The sequence below is a fragment of the Littorina saxatilis genome, linkage group LG15 (genome assembly GCF_037325665.1).
Source record: "Littorina saxatilis isolate snail1 linkage group LG15, US_GU_Lsax_2.0, whole genome shotgun sequence".
In the NCBI taxonomy this organism is placed as follows: domain Eukaryota; kingdom Metazoa; phylum Mollusca; class Gastropoda; order Littorinimorpha; family Littorinidae; genus Littorina; species Littorina saxatilis.
In genome coordinates, this window is record NC_090259.1 from 9214189 (window position 1) to 9238188 (window position 24000).

At 43.4% G+C, this 24000-nt stretch overlaps 1 protein-coding gene across 1 annotated transcript in view; it reads left to right on the forward strand.

Annotated features, from left to right (window-relative positions):
- Window positions 1-24000, forward strand: part of LOC138948463 (uncharacterized) — an 86246-nt gene that overhangs the window by 6422 nt on the left and 55824 nt on the right. Inside the window, exons 5-6 of the mRNA XM_070320017.1 lie at window positions 613-773; window positions 3201-3435. Of these exons, the coding sequence (XP_070176118.1) occupies window positions 613-773; window positions 3201-3435 (396 nt within the window). The remainder of the gene's footprint in view (window positions 1-612; window positions 774-3200; window positions 3436-24000) is intronic.

The window sequence follows — 24000 nt, forward strand, 5'->3', positions numbered from 1 at the left end:
AGTGTTATTAGGCCTAAAAAAAAAAAAATAGGTGTGGTTACGGTAACCCGACCTACCCTATTTTTAGGGGCCGATCCTATAAATTTTTATTACATTTGTCAACAACAAAAAAAAAAAAACCCAGTGCAAAAAACGCAATGAAAGCGAAAGCGCCCGTGTCGCACACTTATTTCCCTGTACACATTAGAAAAAAAAGTTTTTTTGGGCTATGTTACCGTAACCACACCTATTTTTTTTTTGTGGCCTTACTGCCAACTGGAAACGCAGAGTAAAACTAATGCACGCGGTTATACCCCCAGGAGAATAAATTACTACCAGGCTTGTAGACCTGGCCGTATACCTAACACACCACAAAGCCAAAATGAAATACAGCCGAGCCTGCTCTGACGACCACTTTATAACAACACCTCCCTGTCACGACCACCCATAATTACATTAATTTATTAAATATGGGCGACCCGAAAGGATCCCTGAACAAATTGTGGTTTTTTTCTGCATAATTCACCTTTCTACAACAACAACCTGTCAATAAAGACCACTTTTGGCTGGTCCCTTTGGGTGGTCGCTATAGGCAGGCTCGACTGTACATCTTATTTGCTGTTTGTCGTGCAGACATTTCCACAAGGGCTGAACAGAAGCCGAGCGGAAAACGCAAACTTCACGGCAACAGGTTTCCCGACGTTCCGCATTGAAGAAGGCGTCACCAACACAAGTGTGGGATTCCTGCAGTTCGCTGGCTACATGCTTGGCGACAGGAGCAAGAGATACGGAAGGTGTGTGAATAGAAATGGTTACAATAACAGAAATAAATAAAGAAGTAAAGAAATGGACAGTTGTTGCTTTTATCTAAAGGCCCATTACGTCATTTCCATCAACACACTATCACCATCATCATCATCACCACCATCGACGGATATGGACTGGGTGGCCGAGTGGTAACGCACTTGCGCTCGGAATCGAGAGGTTGCGTGTTCGACCCTGGGTCGGGCCGCTATTTTCTCCCCCCTTTCCTAACCTAGATGGTGGGTTCAAGTGCTAGTCTTTCGGATGAGACGAAAAACCGAGGTCCCTTCGTGTACACTATATTGGGGTGTGCACGTTAAAGATCCCACGATTGACAAAAGGGTCTTTCCTGGCAAAATTGTATAGGCATAGATAAAAATGTCCATCAAATACCCGTGTGACTTGGAATAAAGGCCGCGAAAGGTGAACATTCGCCTAACAGGCTTGAGGTTTGCTGGTCGATGTGAATGCGTGATATATTGTGTGAAAAAATTCCATCTCACACGGCATAAAAGCGCTTTGAACTTCGGATAAGGCGCTATATAAATAAAGAGAATTATTATTATTATTATTAAAAACAGCCATACACGTCAAACCCGCCTGTGCTAAAACACGAGTGTGCGTGGGGGTTTTACCCCGTGAACGCAGAAGAAGATGAAGAAAGAACACAAAGAGAATGAAAAACACCATACGGCATACCGTTTCTAAAGGACAAAACGCCGTCACATTAGGTAAAACAAACCCTCCTCCTAATATTTCTGTCAGTTAAACACAAAAATAAGATACATTACAAAATGTTATTACAATTTGCTCTCTACACCAGATGGACCCCAGATCCAATCTTACCAAACATTTGGCGCTCCAAATCTTCTTCATCTTCTTCTTTTTCCCTTATGCTTATCTCTGTTCTCTCGTGCCCGTGTCATTACATTTAGTCAAGTTTTGACTAAATGTTTTAACATAGAGGGGGAATCGATACGAGGGTCGTGGTGTATGTGTGTGTGTGTGTGCGTGCGTGCGTGTGTGTGTGCGTGTGTGTGTGTGTGTGTAGAGCGATTCAGACTAAACTACTGGACCGATCTTTATGAAATTTGACATGAGAGTTCCTGGGTATGAAATCCCCGAACGTTTTTTTCATTTTTTTGATAAATGTCTTTGATGACGTCATATCCGGCTTTTCGTGAAAGTTGAGGCGGCACTGTCACGCCCTCATTTTTCAACCAAATTGGTTGAAATTTTGGTCAAGTAATCTTCGACGAAGCTCGGACTTCGGTATTGCATTTCAGCTTGGTGGCTTAAAAATTAATTGATGACTTTGGTCATTAAAAATCTGAAAATTGTAAAAAAAAATAAAAATTTATAAAACGATCCAAATTTACGTTTATCTTATTCTCCATCATTTGCTGATTCCAAAAACATATAAATATGTTATATTCGGATTAAAAACAAGCTCTGAAAATTAAATATATAAAAATTATTATCAAAATGTTTTTTTCGAAATCAATTTAAAAACACTTTCATCTTATTCCTTGTCGGTTCCTGATTCCAAAAATATATAGATATGATATGTTTGGATTAAAAACACGCTCAGAAAGTTAAAACGAAGAGAGGTACAGAAAAGCGTGCTATCCTTCTTAGCGCAACGAATACCCCGCTCTTCTTGTCAATTTCACTGCCTTTGCCATGAGCGGTGGACTGACGATGCTACGAGTATACGGTCTTGCTGCGTTGCATTGCGTTCAGTTTCATTACACCCCCGGTATAGGGGTGTGTATAGGTTTCGGTCGATGTGTTTGTTTGTTTGTTTGTTTGTTTGTTTGTGTGTTTGTGTTCGCATATAGATCTCAAGAATGAACGGACCGATCGTCACCAAACTTGGTGAACAGGTTATATACATTCCTGAGACGGTCCTTACAAAAATTAGGACCAGTCAAACACACGGTTAGGGAGTTATTGGTGGATTAAAATTATACAAGGACTTATAGAGGGACATCTCAATGGTCAAAGGGAAATACCCATTCTCACTCAGTCACTGCCACCAACTGAGAAGGTTATTTCCCTTTGACGGGGGTGTTTTTCCTACCTCGGAGTAATTTCTTGTTCTGTGAGTTCGACAGCTTGACTAAATGTTGTAATTTCGCCTTACGCGACTTGTTTTGTTTCTTCTTCTTGTTGTTTTTTCCCACCTTCTGTACTACCACCCCCCCCCCTTTTCTGTTGGTTTGCATATCAGGTTTTTCTGTTTGATATCGTTGTCAGAAATGAGTTAATGTATTCAGTCCGCCATCATGTTAACCTTTGTTATGTACTTACCAGGATTACTTAAGATAAGCATTATATGCTTGAGTTAGTCATCTTAAAAGCCATGTATTGTTTTCTGTCATGATAAAACTTGAATACAGTTTTGTTTAAACCAGATGGACCCCAGCCACCGCTGACGTCCAAGGGGGTATCGACGGGTCAGGCCCCCTGGTGTTGTTCGACGAACAAGGGGGAGTAATCATCATCTCGGCCATGGACAACAGCATGGCTGCCTCCATGTGGCTCCACGAGGGGGTGCTGGCGTGGGGAATCATGGGAGGGGTAGACAACATCCCTCCCGGTTTCACATTGCAGACTTTGATGTACTTAGGGGACCAGGGCGTTGGGCAGGTAAGAGGACCTTTTTCCCATTTTTTCCCATTTTTTCCCATTTTTCCCATTTTTTCCCATTTTTTCCCATTTTTTCCCATTTTTCCCATTTTTTCCCATTTTTTAAAAGGGAGGGTAGTCGTGGTGGGAGTCGACTACATTTCTCCCGGTCTTACCCCCCCCCCCCCCCCAACTTATGCTGTATCTTGGGTTGGACAGTGAATTCTTTTCTCTCTTTTTTTGCTGGGGATGGTGGTAGGTGGGGTGGGAAGGGCTGGGTAGGAGATGGGGATTGAAAGGGAGTATTGGCCAAAGAAATCAAAGGGGAGTCGACTACATCCCACCCGGTTTTACGCTGGAGACTGATGTAAATCAGAAATGTAGGAGATTAGTGAGTTGGGCAGGTAATTGTTGTTGATGTTGTTGTTGTTGTTGTTGTTGTTGTTGTTGTTGTTGTTGTTGTTGTTGTACTTGTTTTGGGAACAGGTAAAGGGGAATGCTGGCTTTAGAAGAGTGTCAACTACATCTCTCTCTCTCTCTCTCTCTCTCTCTCTCTCTCTCTCTCTCTCTCTCTCTCTCTCTCTCTCTCTCTCTCTCTCTGGGGTCATTTATGAAACGCAATGTTTTACTATGATTATGTTGTATATGGGCGCATACCCTTCAGAAGGGGCTCTGGCCTAAAACTGAATAAACTTTCGTATTCGTATTCGTATTCTCTCTCTCTCTCTCTCTCTCTCTCTCTCTCTCTCTCTCTCTCTCTCTCTCTCTCTCTCTCTCTCTCTCTCTCTCTCTCGGGGGGATGGGGAAGTGTGTGTGGGAGGGAGGGGCGCAGGTTGACCAATTACACTAAATCACTCAAATATTCCCTCGGCCCACCGAGCACAAGATGAAAGTGAACAGCTGATTGGCTATTCAGAGAAGTAACCCGTTTAGGATCTCGGACCGGAAGATCTTCCTTGTGGTCAGACAAGACTATCAGACATTCGGACAGAGAACCTACATATGACTATTTCTTCCGGGACTTAATTAAAGGGATAATTTGGCGGGGGAAGAGATTATATGAGGAAGAAGTATGATGGTAGAGGTAATTTGTCTTCAGAAGTAACGTTACAGTATTATATGTCGCATTTTGACAACGTTGTATTATAGGCGTAGTATATTGCAGGCAGCTCAGGGAAGGTGAATATATGACCGTTATGGGCAGAATATACCTGCGCAGTTTGAGCGGAACAGACGACGCACTGCATATTATTTGTGCCGCGATATAACTTTCTCCAGTAATAGTACAAGTATATCATATGTCATTCAGAAACGTATGTTTAAGTTAAAATATAAAAATTCACTATCCGTCTTGCTCTTCAATTACTTATATTACTTTGCTAACATTTAAAAGAAACTATGTAACCTTTTTCTTTCTCCTACACACTATCGCGTGTTTGTTTTCTATTTGCACGAGTATGCCCTCCAACTCACCCGACGTCCCCCCCGCCCCCCCTCGCAATTTAGTCAGTCAGACTCCATTTTCAGAGAGGCGTATTTTTCTAGACATTGTACTCATATCTCAATCAGAAACATGAGTTTGGGGAATAAAATATAAAAAAAACTCCCCATCAAAACTTGCATCCGTCTTCAAATAATCGTTTTCCCTTCTCCGTCATCTCAAAAACTGAACAAATATCCGAATCAGAAACCTTAAATTCATCCATGTTTAAGAAGCACGTTTCTCGGCTGAACTCACGATCAAACTAATCTGCGCGAAGAATTCGTGTCTGAATGTAAACTATTTGCAGCTACACTGCAACGAATTAGATGAGAGCTGGTGCCAAGCAAGAGCAAAGAAGATGCTATATTCGTCACGCGCGCATGCGCAAAGGCCTGCTGTTTAAAAAATATGTGCATTTTTTCGCGACGTGGGCGATGATAGGGGATCAAAACCTCTTCTTAAAACTGTAACATTTCGTCACTATCCAGGTCAAGGCAGCTCAAGTTGTTAACATGTTTTGTACTTAAGGCTGGAGTCTACCCATCAAAACAGGAAGATGAATTGAAATAGGTATTTATCCCTTGAGGTGTCCCTGATTAAAAAGATATACAGCAGTGATAAGGAAATCATTGAAACGGACCAGGTATTTAAACTCAGTTCGCAGTCATGAAAAAGCTCGCTGAATCTCGCATTTTTCATGATCCACTAATTTCTAATTATTTTTAATAATCACTGAGACTCGGCATGTAAACTCTACGTATTGTCCATCAGGGGAGAATGTGTTGCTGTAAGTTTATTGTTATGTCATTTTTGTTAGGATGTATATATGTATTTGATGTTTAAATAGTATGTTTTTTATTCATAGTTAATATGTAAAGCGCGGAGAGCATAGTTTACTGTGGTTCGCGCTATATAAGCTCTCATTAGTATTATTACACCCCCGGTATAGGGGTGTGTATAGGTTTCGGTCGATGTGTTTGTTTGTTTGTTTGTTTGTTTGTGTGTTTGTGTTCGCATATAGATCTCAAGAATGAACGGACCGATCGTCACCAAACTTGGTGAACAGGTTCTATACATTCCTGAGACGGTCCTTCCAAAAATTGGGACCAGTCAAACACACGGTTAGGGAGTTATTGGTGGATTAAAATTATACAAGGACTTATACAGGGACAAATTAATTGTCAAAGGGAAATAACCATTCTCACTCAGTCACTGCCACCAACTGAGAAGGTTATTTCCCTTTGACGGGTGTGTTTTTCCTACCTCGGAGGAATTTCTTGTTATCATTATTATCATTATTATTATACTCCTTCTCGTGAAAACAGTTCGGTTCACCATATCTGGCTAGGATTTTACTTCGGATGAGATCACCCCTCCACTTGGTCACGTACCAAAACTGAACAGCCTGGATAAGGATAAAGATAAGATTCATATAGTCCTGCGAGGTTAGCCTCATGTAAATTCGGGATGCTTTCTCCCATGGGAAAGCGAGCTGCCATACAGTATACGGCGCTACCCATTTTTGTGTGTTTTTTTCCTGCATGCGTGTAATCATGTTTCCAAGCTCTGAGACTGTCCTTGTGAACCTGGGATCCTCTGTGTGCATACATGGTATTGTTTTAATTAAATAATTTCGTAAAATCTACTGCTGTTTTTCTTTAATACATTGATTTAATTTTGTTTTTAAAGTCAACTCAGCACAGTGGCGTGGTGGTAAGACGTCGGCCTCCTAATCGGGAGGTCGTGAGTTCGAATCCCGGTCGCTGCCGCCTGGTGGGTTAAGAGTGGAGATTTTTCCGATCTCCCAGGTCAACTGATGTGCAGACCTGCTAGTGACTTAACCCCCATGGTGTGTACACGCAAGCACAAGACCAAGTGGGCACGGAAATTATCCTGTAACCCATGTCAGAGTTCGGTGGGTTATAGAAACACGAAAATACCCAGCATGCCTCCCCCGAAATCGGCGTGTGCTGCCTGAATGGCGGGGTAAAAACGGTCATACACGTACAAATCCACTCGTGCAAAAAAAAACCAACATGAGTGAACGTGGGAGTCTAAGCCCATGAACGAAGAAGAAGAAGAAGTTGATTGTTGGTATGTGACTAAGTGGAGCAATGATCTTTTCCCGTGTAAAAGTCTGACCACATTTGAGATAATGAGCCAAACAGTTTTCACGAGAAGGAGTATGCCGGTGTAACACGAGAAAATTACTCCCACGAGATTTTTACTCCGGAGTAAACATTTCGTACGAAAATGTTACTCCCTTTACGAAAAAAAGCACTCCCCCATTGCACGAGAAAATTACTCCCCAAGACAGGTGAGTTCCGAGTAAACATTTCGTACAAAAATGTTACTCCCCTGACGAATAAATAGCGAATAAATTACTTCACCCCAAACACAAGCAATTTAACTTCCCATGCCAGGTGTACGAAATGTTTACTCCCTTGTCCCCTGTTAGTCTTGGTGGTGGAAGGGGTGGAAGGAGGGTAGCGCGACATTCGTGTGCGCACGCAAGATCACTTATTGGCATTATCCCTTCGCCCCGCATCCCATTTTTGCGTACGAGATTTTTACTGAAAGTGAAAAAAATGGGGAGTAAATATTTCGTGGAGGGAGTAATTTTTTCGTGCCTTGGGGAGTTCTTTTCTCGTACGAAAAGTGTACTCGGAGTAAGAATTTCGTACGAAATATTTACTCCGGAGTAAATTTTTCGTGGAGTAAAAATTTCGTGTTACACCGGTATCAATTTAGTTTTCAGAAGGAGGGTGCCTTTAATGCACAAACCCTGACCTTGTCAGTGTCAGAAATGTAAAGCATGGCATCTTTATCTAAAGATGCTCATTTTAGCCGCATCAAAACATTCGTGCACGAAATGGGTTGACGGCGGTTTTATTTTCTTATATTTTCCTCCAGAAAAACCACTTGGTTAACAAAATTGTGTTCCTCAACAGGATGTTTAGAAATAGCCCCCCAAAAAATGTCAAGACGTTTTAGGGAAATCGTACAACTTGCGATCACACCGACCTACATGATTCAAAATAATCCTGTCTAAAGTTGATTGGTTCTTGGTGTTTAAAGTTCCTACAAGTTCCTATTTGGCTATGCGTGATCGTCCTGTGTAAAGAATTACCTCACACAAAAATCATAAAAAAAGAGAAATTCAAAAACTGAAGAACTATTAGCTTCCTTATTGCGCGGGTTAACTCTTGTCGTTGTTAGAATCTTGGTTCGCCAAGGTCATACAATTGAGAAACAAGATCGCAAAAAACACAAATGACATCACACTCTGAATATTCATGACCTTTTTGAATGAGTGCAAGGAAAGGTTGCGTCCGCCCCGTGATCGGGAGGTCGTGGGTTCGAACCCCGGCCGGGTCATACCTAAGACTTTAAAATTGGCAATCTAGTGGCTGCTCCGCCTGGCGTCTGGCATTATGGGGTTAGTGCTAGGACTGGTTGGTCCGGTGTCAGAATAATGTGACTGGGTGAGACATGAAGCCTGTGCTGCGACTTCTGTCTTGTGTGTGGCGCACGTTAAAATGTCAAAGCAGCACCGCCCTGACATGGCTCTTCGTGGTCGGCTGGGCGTTAAGCAAACAAAAAAACAAAACAAACAAGGAAAGGTTTCTGCCATTTTTGGCGGTGTTTTTGCATTGAAAATGACACATAAATTTGATCTTTATTGATGATAAGTTTAAAGTCTCCTTGCTTAATGTAACTCATCATGTCAGCCAACGCATACCCGTGCATGCTTTCCACATGGGACAAGAGCATTCTTCAACTTGAGCTACTACAACTCGGAAGGGAAGTAAGCTTTAAATGAATACGACGTGTGCAACACAGGTATGGGAATTCTCCTCGGATTTCCGAGAAAACCTGCACATTTCCGAGAAAATAAAAATCCTCTTCCGACAAAAAAGGCTCCCGGACATCCCTAGTTTTCCAAGATTTTACTTTCGATCAATTCCCATGCCTGGCAACAAGAGTTAGTGAGCATTTTGCGGAACCATTCTCCTGGCACCTTAGAGAATAACAAGCATTTAAATGAGCAAGAGACTTTCATCCCAAACTCGAACTAATACAATTCAAGGGCCTCACCTCTTTCTGTGCTGATCGGGAAGCGTGTGTTTATTTATTTATTTATTTTTTTTTTAACCAACAGAATTGGAATCTCTTTATGAATTAATGTCTCGAAAGCCACTTGTGGCTTTTTAAGAAATCGCGTTGTTCAAGATTCCTGCTCTTGCAGTCAGGATGTTGATTTTTGATATACGTCCAAGTGGAGGGATATATATATATAAACTTGGCCAAACATTATTGCAACAAATTTTGCACCCGAATTAAAGCATTAATTCCAGTGTCATTTCATTAAAACTTTATATGCCAGTTAAGGCCGTTCACTTAACTATCATGATCACCTTTTGGATTAAAGGTTTCTTTTACAGGGATCACGTGACCGCCGCTCAAATAAGGGTACCAAGGGTGGCCAAGTTTAGTTTCATCCTGGGCAGATCTGAGATGGTGAGCCATACTGATCTCAAGGGAAGGAGTGTGCCTTTAAGTTTAACGCTAGCCTTGACAAGTGCCTTTAAGTTTAACGCTAGCCTTGACAAGTGCCTTTCCATTCTATTTTGCTTCGAATTTTTTTTATTTATTTTTTTCAACGCAAATCGATCACAAACTTCAACACCGAAGCCCTACATTTCAAGTAAAAAAAAAAGCAATTTTGCTGTTTTGTTGCGAGTTATCTGGTGACTGTAGCAAAAAGATACGTTCATGGTAATTCTATATCTTCTTCTTGTCGATCACTCAGATGGAAACGCCGGTTCTCCGCGCAAATGTTGCCGTGCGCTGTAGGTCGTCCAGACTGCCATAGAGCTTCCCTTGCCACCGTGGTCGCCTCCGCCCATATCTGGCTCCTGAGGCCATCGTGTAGTGGGCAAGTCTGCAGCAGGTGTTCCGTTGTCATGCTGCCTGTTGGACAAGGGCACTGGTCTGACTGGCCAATTCTGAACTTGGTGAAAAGATGGTGGTTCATTCGGTTGTGGCCTGTCCGCAGCCTGAATATGAGGACCTGCTCAGACCTTGTGAGCAGGTGAAAGGTGTCGTTTCTGTTGTAGTGTGGGTGCTGCTGCAACCACTTTTTGTGTTGCTTGGCCTTGATGATGGTCTTGGCTTCTTTGAAGGTGGTTGATCTGTCATTCTGGTCCTTCGTAGTGCCCTCCTTTGCCAGAGTATCTGCGGCTTCGTTGCCTAGACTGTTGCAGTGAGAGGGGACCCATTGCAGCACGACTGTGTGGGCTCTGCACAGGGAGGTCAAGGCGGATGACAGGTCATTCAGTTCTTTGTCTCTGGCAGTGTCTAAGGCCTGCATGACTGACTTTGCGTCGCTGAAGAACACAACGTTGTTGGGGGAGAGTGGACTGTGCTCAATGTGGGCTGCACCTGTCTGGAGCGCTACTGCTTCAGCCTTGCAGTTGGTGGAGTAGAGGCCGGTAGCAAGGGAGATGTGTTCTTCTTCTCGACCTCCTGGGTACTTTATGTAGATTCCGGCACCACCACTTCTGACAGCCTATATCATTTTCAATTAAATTCATTATTTTCCAAAAGAAGCGGTAAGGTAATTAGAACAGTTGTAAGTGGAAAAAAATCAAGACGAAATGGAATAAATCAAAACCGGTCATCTGAGGGCGGGGGAGGGGGGGTGCCAAGGGAGGTGAAACTGAAACGGTGAGACACACAGATAGGGAGAAAGACAGAGATAAAAGGAACAAGGACAAAACAAACAAAGTGATTCAACAAAGCACAAAACAAATTCTGTAAGCAAGTTGGTTGGTTGGTTGGATGTGGATGTTTCTTATTTCAAGAACCCCGGCGGTCATCCGAGAGAATGTTAAAAGACAAAATGTGTAAGAGATTTTTTTTTTAAATATAAGACTCACAGTAATGCTGACTTAAACATGTCAACAAAGAGTATCATGTTAGGAACGAAAGCGAGCCCAACAAGCAAAGATCTTTTGAAGTCTAACCTGTGGTCCGTAAATCGTTATACACACACACACACACACACACACACACACACACACACACACACACACACACACACACACACACACACACACACACACACACACACACACACACACACACACACACACGTACACAGTCAGAGAGGGAGAGAGGGGGGAGAGAGAGAGAAAGTTAGCAGTATTAAGAACCGCACCATTATCAAGACAATTAAAATGCTCAATGCTCCAATGAGATTATTGAGAGAGAGAGAGAAAGAGACAGAGAAAGAGAGAGACAGAGAAAGATAGACCGAGCCGCAGAGAGACAGACACATTGAGACAAACAGGCAGACAGAGACAGACAGACAGACAGACAGAGACAGACAGACAGACAGAGACAGACAGAGAGACAGAAAGACAGACAGACAAACAGACAGATAGACAGAGACTGAGAGACAGAGACAGAGAGAGATCTAGCAGTTTGTAAAAATCGCATCATAATAAAAACAAAATGCTGAAAAGAATCTAAAACTCGCAATTGTGCTGGCTAAGAAATACATCCCCAAAAATAAAACAGAAATGGAAAATCAATCAATCACCGCAGCATCGAAAGCGAGTCGAACGAGCAAAAGATCTTTTGAAGTCTGACAAGGGTCCGTAATTCGTTCTACTTACGCCGTGTCACGCCGACACTCACCTCTCACACGGGTTCTGTACAGTAAAAAGAGAGCGGCACGATTGGCCCTAGTTTAGTAAGGCCAAATACAAATACTTGTTGGTTTAGGGTAACCCGACCGACCCTATTTTTTCCCGCCGACCCTAAAACTTTTTTGTCATTTCTCAAAAAAACTAAACTTTTGGCACATTTTGCGAACAATACCGAGACTAAGGGAAGTAACCTTCTTTAAAATCAACTAAATTTAAGAGAAAAAAAAACAGAAGAAAAAAGCCGACCTACAAATCCTATCTTTTTTGGTCACGTTACCCTAAACCAACATATATTTCCATTTGGCCTAAAACAGGGTCTGAAACTTTCACAATGAACTTCGAGCTCTTGGTCTCGTTTAAATTACAACGCCGGCCCAAAACTGCGGACAGCTTTATATGATCGTGACGTTCGCAGACATTAAAGCACTTGAGACTGAGGCATTACTAATAGTCCAGGCATCTTAGCCACTTTAGTGAAGGGAACGTTGAAGTGACAATGACTAGGTTTAAAATGTCTCTTATCAGAAAGTTCAACCTCAGTCCTTTGATGTTTATTAAACACATTTTCATATAAAGTTGGCGCTTCATATGGAAAAGTGGCTTTGAAATTGACCCTAATCCTTCTTTGGGCTCTGTAAATGTCGTTTGGGGCTATGGTTGTAAAACGGTATCTACTGGTCACCCCAATGTATAAACTGAAAACTCTTTCTGCACCAGAACACGCAGAAAGGATTGTATCTGCCTGATGTCTGATGCTTTTCAAAATCCCCAACCACTAACACCTTCAAAACGGACATTAACTGACACTGTTGTTTTTCCTTATATAATCCTTACTATTTTTCCGAGACGTCGTCGTGTTGTGTATTTAGCTTGCCACAACCTCATACATGGTCCTAAAAGTTAAAGTTGAAGAAAATACTAAAGATAAATGAACAAGCTGACGCAGTGTCATTCGCACCGTGAATCCCCCCATGGGAACATACTAAAGTCTGGTTCCAAATAGGCTTAATTTCCTTCTATTTCTTTGTATTTCTGCCTCGTAGGGGTAGGGGTGTTCAAACCAAAGGCACCTTTAAACCAAAATTCAAATCACACATCTTACAATACTAAGACACTCAGCAGTGAAAGGGTGTCTGCTGGTAAAAAATTCCAAACAATCCTAAAAGTACTTCACTACTAAACGTGCTTTTAAACAGAGCCGTTATTTTTCCCTCTATAATCAGTATTGTGTTTTCTGCGATCATGTAGTCTATTTAGATGGTTGTCATGTGCACATGAGTTGCTAAAGCGTTTTCAGTTGGGCATATGTCGAAAAGCAAAGAATTAGCCCTTTGAAAACCATCAGAACTGTCACACAAAAATAACATTTACCTATCTCACCAACTGACCAAACATAGGGCTTTTCCTTATGTATTATGTATTGTCGTGTTTTTTGTAGCATACTTGTGAAAACAGCCACCACTGTTGTAAATGATACTTTAAAGAGCATTATTTCATTTTTACAGTTGAAGGACAACCTGGACTGCCGTATACTACAGCTGTTTTACAATCAGCCAAAATTTTCTTAACAAATGTATGTTAAGAACAACTCCCATAGTGAAATTGAAGGAAAACAAAGTGAAAATCCCCCTGCCATAGAGGAGCTAAAGAATCAACAATAAACGACTGCATGGATAGCTTGATGCACGAATGCATTGCGGACATGTTTGTCTCCAACCAAGAGAAAGTTCCAAAAAATCCCTTTTGTGCTTCTTATTATACAGTGACGTCAAAGACAGCCTTTTCTGCTGTTCATACATTCAGGGGTTATGGTTACACTAAACGACGTAGTTGTAGCCATACTGCCATCCAGATTTATTTTTTCCTTGCGAGCAGTCACAGGGTGTTTGTGCTGTCTGCCAACCGTTAGATGACCCCGCCCAAGTCTGTTAAGGGACCGTTTGACCGTTATAGAACGCGTCTTTTTGATTTTTTGGCACAGTTGGAAACGGTTGATTTTTATCCCTACCATTGTTTCCAAACATTATATAGGAATGTTTTGTGAACAACGGATAATAGCCGCTACTCGCATGTGTAGCAAAAGTGAGCGTACATACTCACCCTGGTCGTCCAGCCGTTGTCCGTTGCCCGTCTTTATCTGTCTGTACAAATCATTACCTTTGGATATTTCTCCAACGCTATGAAGTGAAGAAACACCAAATGTTGCAAAATGTTGTATGACCCCAAGAGCTCAAAAAAGATACTTGAGAACCTTGACCTTACCATAAGGTCAAGGTCACAGGGAGAATTAATGTGGTCTAAAAACTGCAAAATTTCACATTGTGCCAGTTTTCTGGAAAACAAATTAAAAACAGCGGGCTTAGTTTTGTATGGTATACACGAAAAAGAAAGCCTTATCTTCTGATACCATTTTGGTTGACCTCGCTTCAATGTCAAGGTCAGAGGAGCCCTTCAAAGTTGAATTGTAGACATATTTTGATGTGAGCTTGCCCCTTTAACTTTACTATGGACGATATCTCTTACAAACTTAAACACTGAGTGGGGCGTTTGTTAGAATTTCATAGTGAGCCACATCTGGTCACATATCGTTAGGGTCAAGGTCACATTGACCCCTATGAAAAATGTGACCAAGCCGAGTAAAGAAATCCATGTGTCTTGGTAAAAAATCTTAACAAAGCAAAGCCCATGCGACTCTCATGCTTGACCTTTGTCTTAAAGTGACCTTGACCTTCAGGTGACCTTGAAGGTGAAGGTCTAACAACTGAAGCTGGCAAGGACATTGTACACTATTAGAACTGGTTTACAGATTTTTCCTACCAAATTACACATGACCTTTGGCCAAGGTCAAGATCATCAAAGGTCACACATCACAAGGCTATCAATTCAAGACATAGGAAGCATAAACATACTTATTGGCACTTTCTACAAAGAGACATTGTCACTTTTAGTGATTCAATTGCCCGTTTCAGTCACATTTCATAAGGGACAAAGTGACCTTGACCTTGATGATATGTGACTAAATGTGGCTCAATATCAGTATATAACATGTGCCCCACACAATTATGAAGTTTGAAAGATTTTTTTCATAGTTCAGGGTCAAGAAAACTTCAAAACATGTATACAATTCAACTTTGAAGGACTCCTGTGACCTTGACATTGAAGCGAGGTCAACCAAAATGGTATCAGAAGATAAGGCTTTCTTTTTCTTGTATACCATACAAAACTAAGCCCGCTGTTTTTAATTTGTTTTCCAGAAAACTGGCACAATGTGAAATTTTGCAGTTTTTAGACCACATTCATTGTCCCTGTGACCTTGACCTTAAGGTAAGGTCAAGGTTCTCAAGTATCTTTTTTGAGCTCTTGGGGTCATACAACATTTTGCAACATTTGGTGTTTCTTCACTTCATAGCGTTCGAGAAAAATCCAAAGGTAATGATTTGTACAGACAGATGAAGACGGGCAACGGACAACGGCTGTACGACCAGGGTGAGTATGTACGCTCACTTTTGCTACACATGCGAGTAGCGGCTATTATCCGTTGTTCACAAAACATTCCTATATAATGTTTGGAAACAATGGTAGGGATAAAAATCAACCGTTTCCAAATGTGCTAAAAAATCAAAAAGACGCGTTCTATAACGGTCAAACGGTCCCTTAACAGACTTGGGCGGGGTCGTCTGACGGTTGGCAGACAGCACAAACACCCTGTGACTGCTCGCAAGGAAAAAATAAATCTGGATGGCAGTATGGCTACAACTACGTCGTTTAGTGTAACCATAACCCCTGAATGTATGAACAGCAGAAAAGGCTGTCTTTGACGTCACTGTATAATAAGAAGCACAAAAGGGATTTTTGACTCACATGCGAAGCAAAAGTGAGTCTATGTACTCACCCGAGTCGTCCGTCCGTCCGTCCGTCCGGAAAACTTTAACGTTGAATATTTCTTGGACACTATTCAGTCTATCAGTACCAAATTTGGCAAGATGGTGTATGATGACAAGGCCCCAAAAAACATACATAGCATCTTGACCTTGCTTCAAGGTCAAGGACGCAGGGGCCATAAATGTTGCCTAAAAAACAGCTATTTTTCACATTTTTCACATTTTCTCTGAAGTTTTTGAGATTCAATACCTCACCTATATATGATATATAGGGCAAAGTAAGCCCCATCTTTTGATACCAGTTTGGTTTACCTTGCTTCAAGGTCAAGGTCACAGGAGCTCTTCAAAGTTGGATTGTATACATATTTTGAAGTGACCTTGACCCTGAACTATGGAAGATAACTGTTTCAAACTTAAAAATTATGTGGGGCACATGTTATGCTTTCATCATGAGACACATTTGGTCACATATGATCAAGGTCAAGGTCACTTTGACCCTTATGAAATGTGACCAAAATAAGGTAGTGAACCACTAAAAGTGACCATATCTCATGGTAGAAAGAGCCAATAAGCACCATTGTACTTCCTATGTCTTGAATTAACAGCTTTGTGTTGCATGACCTTGGATGACCTTGACCTTGGGTCAAGGTCACATGTATTTTGGTAGGAAAAATGTGTAAAGCATGTGAGTCGTATGGGCTTTGCCCTTCTTGTTTGGAACTTTCTCTTGGTTGGAGACAAACATGTCCGCAATGCATTCGTGCATCAAGCTATCCATGCAGTCGTTTATTGTTGATTCTTTAGCTCCTCTATGGCAGGGGCGTTTTCACTTTGTTTTCCTTCAATTTCACTATGGGAGTTGTTCTTAACATACGTTTGTTAAGAAAATTTTGGCTGATTGTAAAACAGCTGTAATATACGGCAGTCCAGGTTGTCCTTCAACTGTAAAAATGAAATAATGCTCTTTAAAGTATCATTTACAACAGTGGTGGCTGTTTTCACAAGTATGCTACAAAAAAACACGACAATACATAATACATAAGGAAAAGCCCTATGTTTGGTCAGTTGGTGAGATAGGTAAATGTTATTTTTGTGTGACAGTTCTGATGGTTTTCAAAGGGCTAATTCTTTGCTTTTCGACATATGCCCAACTGAAAACGCTTTAGCAACTCATGTGCACATGACAACCATCTAAATAGACTACATGTTCGCAGAAAACACAATACTGATTATAGAGGGAAAAATAACGGCTCTGTTTAAAAGCACGTTTAGTAGTGAAGTACTTTTAGGATTGTTTGGAATTTTTTACCAGCAGACACCCTTTCACTGCTGAGTGTCTTAGTATTGTAAGATGTGTGATTTGAATTTTGGTTTAAAGGTGCCTTTGGTTTGAACACCCCTACCCCTACGAGGCAGAAATACAAAGAAATAGAAGGAAATTAAGCCTATTTGGAACCAGACTTTAGTATGTTCCCATGGGGGGATTCACGGTGCGAATGACACTGCGTCAGCTTGTTCATTTATCTTTAGTATTTTCTTCAACTTTAACTTTTAGGACCATGTATGAGGTTGTGGCAAGCTAAATACACAACACGACGACGTCTCGGAAAAATAGTAAGGATTATATAGGGAAAAACAACAGTGTCAGTTAATGTCCGTTTTGAAGGTGTTAGTGGTTGGGGATTTTGAAAAGCATCAGACATCAGGCAGATACAATTGTGGAGAAAAGCGACTACATGAATATTTTTTTTGTCTTTTCTCCATATGCAATTTTCTTCTTAAAGTTTATAGAGTGAAGAAGAAGAGAAAGCGTAGAGAGCAGAATATATTATCTAAGTTAGTATTGAAACTGTTTGGAATTAAGATTCACACTCTAAAATCATATTTGTTCTTTCCCCTAGTAAATTGTTCGGAGATAGGAATGATATAGTACTTTTCTATTGTTCTCTTGCGGTAGAATTAATTGGTTAATTGGTTTTGACACGATGGCGCCGGCTTGACTGACGGGATATGAACCCTAGGTCACAAACTCGCTACGGCTTAGTTTTGAGCACGTGGACCGCCCGCGAAAGCATTGTTTTTCGACATCCGACTCTCACCTTCCCCCCCCCCCCCCCCCAACTCTCCTTTCCAGATTGACCTGATTCTTTATTTCTAATACAGGTCTATGATAATACTTGTTACACACAGACGAACACACATACATAGACACACATACACATACAGACACACTCTCTCTACTCTCTCTCTCTTTTCTTTTCTGTAGCTTTTATATCATTCTTTCTTTTACCCATGTATTCAATATAAACATGTAGTCTGTATTCATTTGTTTAGTAGAATGTAGATTTTATGTTTATCATCTACATATGAGAAGCCTGTTGAATATACACTGTGTTTGACTGTGGTTAACTTGTAACTGCATACATTTTTGGTGTGACATGACTATTTTGCGAGATAATAGTCAGAGGTTTTGCACTTTGTTCACAGTGTTGATAACCAATGAGTGTTTGGTATCAAATGATGCGTCGTAGAATCTCCATTTTATTGATGTATATCTTTATAGCGTTTTTGATGTAGTTTTCTTAGTACAGGAGTTTTTGTGTATGTTTGAGGGGTTTTAACTGTAGCTTGTATGGAGACTGATAGCAGCCTCGAAACTCTCCCCCCTCCCTCCCCATTTTGTTATGTGATCCCAGTGCGACGTTTTCATTGGTTCCTTAGCTGTGACGTCAGGGACAGTCATGGAAGGTATATAAGCTGCTAGTTTTCAAGGTTCGGCGGGAGTCTTGGCAACCAACCTGGCTTAAGTGTCTAAATGGTATACCGGACTTCCCACTTAGAGTTACAGCATTGCTTCTGTGCCTGTGGAAAAGGTTGTGGGAGGCAACCTTAGTACCGAACGGTTGTGGGATGTTCCCAACCTAGTACAAAGTATTTGTTGTTATCTCTAAAACTGTCCTCCGGAGTTTTGGCAACCAACCTGGCTTAAGTGTCTAAATGGTATACCGGACTCCGCCCTGTGGACTGAACTGACAGGGTTAACAAAAAACGTTCCGCAGTCCCAGGTTACCACACGGCGAGTAAAGTGGCGTCGCTTTACTCTTTTACTTTATTTTTACTCAGGCCCCGAACCTCTGCCCAAATTTTCAGCCATTTTAGGACATAGGATATTGCTTTCAGTAGCGTATTTTGCTAAGGGTACCTACGGGTCATGCCCAAATTTTCAGCCATTTTAGGACTTAAAATATTTTTCGAGTAGTAGGAAAATTACAGGAATAGAGTGAACCAATGTACAGATATATTTTCTGAAAAGAACTACGCCTTGTATTGAGTTGTTTTTATGATTTGTTTTGATGCAATACAATTTTGAACTTTACCTGCCTCTTCTTGAGTTTATATTCTGTGTGTCTGTTTGTCCTGTCGTGTGATTGCCATCCTGACAAATGACCTTCAAACACGAATAACATCTACAGGGATCGCGTTTACCGGTAATTTCCGGTATTTTACCGGTTAAGATTCGCCAATACCGGAAAAAAAAGTGGATGTCGGTCAGACGTACCGATTGTTATTTGGTTTGACTGGTAAAAAAAAAAGTAGTAATTACAAAAATCGTTTGTCAGTACGACTACGAGGGAGGGAGAGAGAAGAGAGAGAGACACAGAGAGAGAGAGAGAGAGAGATTTGGATGGCTTGTTGTGACAGCGCTACAATGTTGCGATTATGTCTCCATTGATGACACTTGATGTCAAGGTGTCAAACATGACGTCAAAAATAACAAGGAGGCGAGCTCCGAAATGTCTTTCAGTACGATTGTGCCAGATCTAAAGTATTTGCTAGCAGATTATTTGAGCAATGTAGGTGGTCAGGGAGCGGAGAAATCTTTCTTGTCGCCGAGAAAAAGATTTACACACACAGTCATCAGACATCATACTTTTCGCGCCATTTCTTTCGGTTCCCGGTCCATCGCAAGTCACTCAGGGATTTTGACATCGGCTCTGCGCGTGAAAACTTTTTGACAACAAAGAATAGGCGAAAGTGAAACTGTAACAGTAAGTAACTAGTAAGTCTTCCAGTTGCGTGATTACTATTTGCTTTCCTATTTTATTTCGGAAGTCTCTCTCTCTCTCTCTCTCACAGCGGCTGCTGATGTGTCACTGTCAAGTTGTGCGACAGTTGCTTTGAGGGGGGGGGGGGGGGGGGGAGAGAAAAAACGTCCGCATATCACTGACATTGATAAACATTGATTTAATGTATTGTAAGTCATTGTTTGTCTTTTACTGGTTGCCTTGGCAAGCTTACCGATTTTCGTGAGAGCCTTGTAGCCAGCTCATGACGTCATACCGGTTTGAAAAATACCTAGCGCGATCACTGATCTAAGACACAGACACAGACAGTTAGAGTTAATGTGAAGCTAAGACCGCTCGGCTTTACAAATGGTGTCAGAAGTGGGGTTAAGATTGGTTCATTGTAGGTTTTGGTAGCTTTCTATTTATTTTTACTCAGAAAGAGAAGATCCCCTCCCATCCCTTTGTTTTTATTTTATTTTTCTCAGTCACTTAGCCAGTGACTGTTTATTTTTCTGGACTGCTGCGAAGCAAGATGTCAGACCTTGGTTCACAAGAAGACCTGCGGGCGTCAGGCGGTACTGACGACAAGGGTCGTCGCCTACCTCCGTTGGACAGCGGGATCGAACTGACTGGCAGGGCTGTACCACAACAGACGCTTGCCTCGGCGAAGGATGACCATCACGGCAGGGCGTTCGACCGGACCCGCAGAGACGAGGAGATCACTTGGGGCAGCAGAACGGGACTCCTCGCCGATGACTGGGTGGAGGCCGAGACGCTTCTCGCCGGAGCTACTGGGCAAGGATCGCCGATGAGAGAACAGGGTGGCCAACTCCCTGGTTACCCATTCTCTCGACGAGGGGACAGCTCATCGCATCACTTCGCTTTACCAACGGGACAACTGGACAGACTACACATCTCACCGACGGATGGAGAGGATCGTCCCTCTCATCGTCTCCTTTCACCGATACGGGCACGGGGAAGCGAGCTCCTTGACTATGATTCTCCTCAACGCCAGGGGGAATCACTTCATCGTTTTGCTTCGACCACGGGACGGGAGACTAGGAGCACAGGCCCTGATCGCCCTCGCGAAGACGTTTCTTCACGTCATTGGGCTTCGCCGACACGTCATTACATCGATCGACCAACGAGGGATTGGGGTGGCCAGAATCTTGGCTTCCCACATCATCTGCGGGAGACAGCTCCGGTGGAGCGAGGCACCAACAGAAAACCACCTAACTTCGACGGAAAGTCAAGCTTCGGGGACTTCCGGGTCCAATTTGAGATCGTGGCAAAAATGAACGGTTGGTCGCAAGGAAGATGTGCGATGGAGATGGCTGCATCTCTCAGGGACCAAGCCGTTTCCGTGTTGACGCTACTTGACCCTGACATGAGGGGAGACTACAGAGCTCTGGTCGACGCACTTGAATCAAGATTTGAACCACGTCATCAGACAGAGATGCATAGAGCGTCGCTCCGCAACAGAACCCGCAAAAGAGGCGAGTCCTTGTCGGCGTTAGCCCTGGACCTGAAGGGGATGACCAGGAGAGCTTACCCCACTGCCAGAGGCGAGCTCTGGGAACAGTTGACTGTGACAAGCTTTCTGGATAGCTTGGCCGACGGCGACATGGAGTGGGCCGTTCTTCAAGGAAGGCCGACTACGGTAGAAGAGGCGGTCACTCTGGCGACTCAGTTTGAGTCATTCAAGAAAGCTCGGTCCAGACGGCGAGCAAAAGACGAACCAGAGCTCTATCTCGTACAAGAGAAGACAAACGCCAAGGACAATACTATGAAAGAGAAAGACAACAGACGCAAATGCTATTTCTGTAACAGCCCTCTGCACCTGATCGAGAATTGTGCCGAACGGATCGAAGGACTGAGGAGAACACAACCGCAGGCACAGGGACGTAACCGGAAGTCGGGAAACGAGCAGTAGTCGACACCGGAGGTCACGTGTCGGCTGGAGAAGAAGAAGAAGACGAACGACCTGACACTGAAACATTCGACCAAAAGGAGAAGGGCGGACCATACGTAGCAGTAGAAATAGGACAAGACAAGTTAATTGCACTAATAGATACAGGGGCCTCGATATCCATCATGCATCCTGACGTCTATGACCGGCTACCAGAGAACAACAAGCCAAGTCTTCGACCAGTCCAACTGCACCTGACTGTAGCAAACGGGCAACTGGTCTCAGTGAAGGGTCAAGCTGACTTCAAAATTAAAGTCGCAGGGAGCCACATCGTCATCCACAGGTTCATGGTGGCTCCAATGAACGTACAGTTGATCATCGGGTATGACTTCCTCACCCGCTTCAACTGTATCCTCGACGCCAGGAAGAAAAACATCGAACTAGCAATCGATACGACGGATGACGAGTGGGACCAATATCATGATGCAGTCTGCAAAATCCAAGCAGCCGAAGATGTAATGGTGCCGGCGGGGACAGAAATGATCGTGGAGGGCGATTGTAAGACAGACCCGAGCGACGAACCTTTGATTCTAGAGGCCGACAGAGGCCTGGCTTTTCGCCAGGGACTGCTGATTGCCAGGTCGCTGGTGCCATGGGGAGAACGCGTTCCAATCCGCGTTGCCAACCTTTCTCACGAAGACCAGCTGCTGAGGAAGGGCACGACGCTTGGGGTGTGCGAGACGGCCCTGAACGTGATGGAACCGAGCAAAAACGGCAGCCCTGTACCTGCATATTTGCGGAGTGTATCCGTCCAGCCTCCCTCGAGTGACGTTACAGATCTGTCGCCAGCACTACAAACGTTATTCAAAGACAGCACGGGGGAGATAAATGCGGAGCAAGAAGCGAAACTACTGCGGTTTTTGCAGGACAACACGAAAGCATTCGTTGAGAATAAAGAAGATTTAGGGAGGACAGGCCTTGTTAGACACCGGATCTTCACGGGCGAGGCTGCACCAATCAAACAGGCACCCCGTCGATTCCCGCGGGCCAAGAAAGCTGCCGCAGAAGAAGAGATCAAGAGAATGCTGAGACTGGGAGTCATCGAACCGTCTTGCAGCCCTTGGGCATCACCTGTGGTCCTGGTTGGAAAGAAGGACGGTTCCCTGCGGTTTTGCATAGATTACAGACGTCTCAACGCAGTCACGAGAAAAGACTCTTTTCCGTTGCCGCGGATCGACGATACCCTGGACGCTCTTGAAGGTTCCTGTTGGTTCTCTACTCTCGATCTAGCAAGCGGCTACTGGCAGGTGGAGATGGATCCGGAGAACTCAGAGAAGACGGCCTTCGTCACCCATGGAGGGCTGTGGCAGTTCACCGTGCTTCCCATGGGTTTGTCGAATTCTGGAGCCACATTCCAGCGGTTAATGGAGATGGTTTTCAAAGGCTTGGACCAAGTAGCTGTGCTCATCTACTTAGACGATCTGATAGTCCATGCTCGAGACTTCCAAGGTCACTTAGACAACCTGCAGAAGGTCCTCAACCGACTACAAGACGTTGGGCTAAAGCTGTCGCCGAAAAAATGTCGTCTCTTCAGGAAGGAGGTCGAATTTTTGGGGCATGTTGTCTCCAACGAAGGCGTGAAGACGGATCTGAAAAAAACAGAAGCCGTACAGAATTGGCCGACTCCTAAGACGGTGACAGACGTCAGAAGCTTCCTGGGGCTTTGCAGCTATTACCGAAGATTCGTCCGCGGTTTTGCTGACATCGCGAGGCCTCTTCATCGACTGACAGAAAAGAAAGCTACTTTCCAGTGGACAGAAGAGTGTCAAACGGCGAAAGACACTCTGGTACAAGCTTTAACTACAGCTCCGATACTGGCATACCCCAAAGAAGAAGGGCCTTTTGTCATCGACACAGACGCGTCAGGCGCAGCGATCGGCGCTGTCCTATCACAGGTCCAAGACGGCGAAGAAAAAGTGATCTTGTTCTATAGCCGAGGGCTATCGGCGCAGGAAAAGAATTACTGCGTAACAAGACGGGAGCTGTTGGCGGTGGTGGACTCAGTAAAACACTGTCACCATTTTCTGTACGGGGCGCATTTCAAAGTTAGGACAGATCATGGCGCTTTGAGATGGCTGTTGTCGTTCAAGAACCCAGAGGGACAGCTTGCCCGATGGCTAGAGCTGCTGGGCACCTATGACTTCAACATTGAACACAGACCAGGCAAGAAGCACACCAACGCAGATGCCCTGTCTCGACGCCCGTGTCACCAGGAAGACTGCAACCATTGCGAGAGAAAGGAAAAGCAGGAAGAACAGACGGCATTTCTGCGGGCAGTGCATGACGTCAGACAACCTTCAGGCAACAGAAAAGGGGCACGTGACCAACAGCGGGAGAAGCCTGCAGACCGAAATGATTGCTGGCTACAGACCGTGACGGAAGCTGAGCTCTGCGGAATGCAGGATGAAGACGCAGTTATGAAAACGGTCAAAACCTGGAAGATGGCCGGCCGACGACCACCATGGGCCGC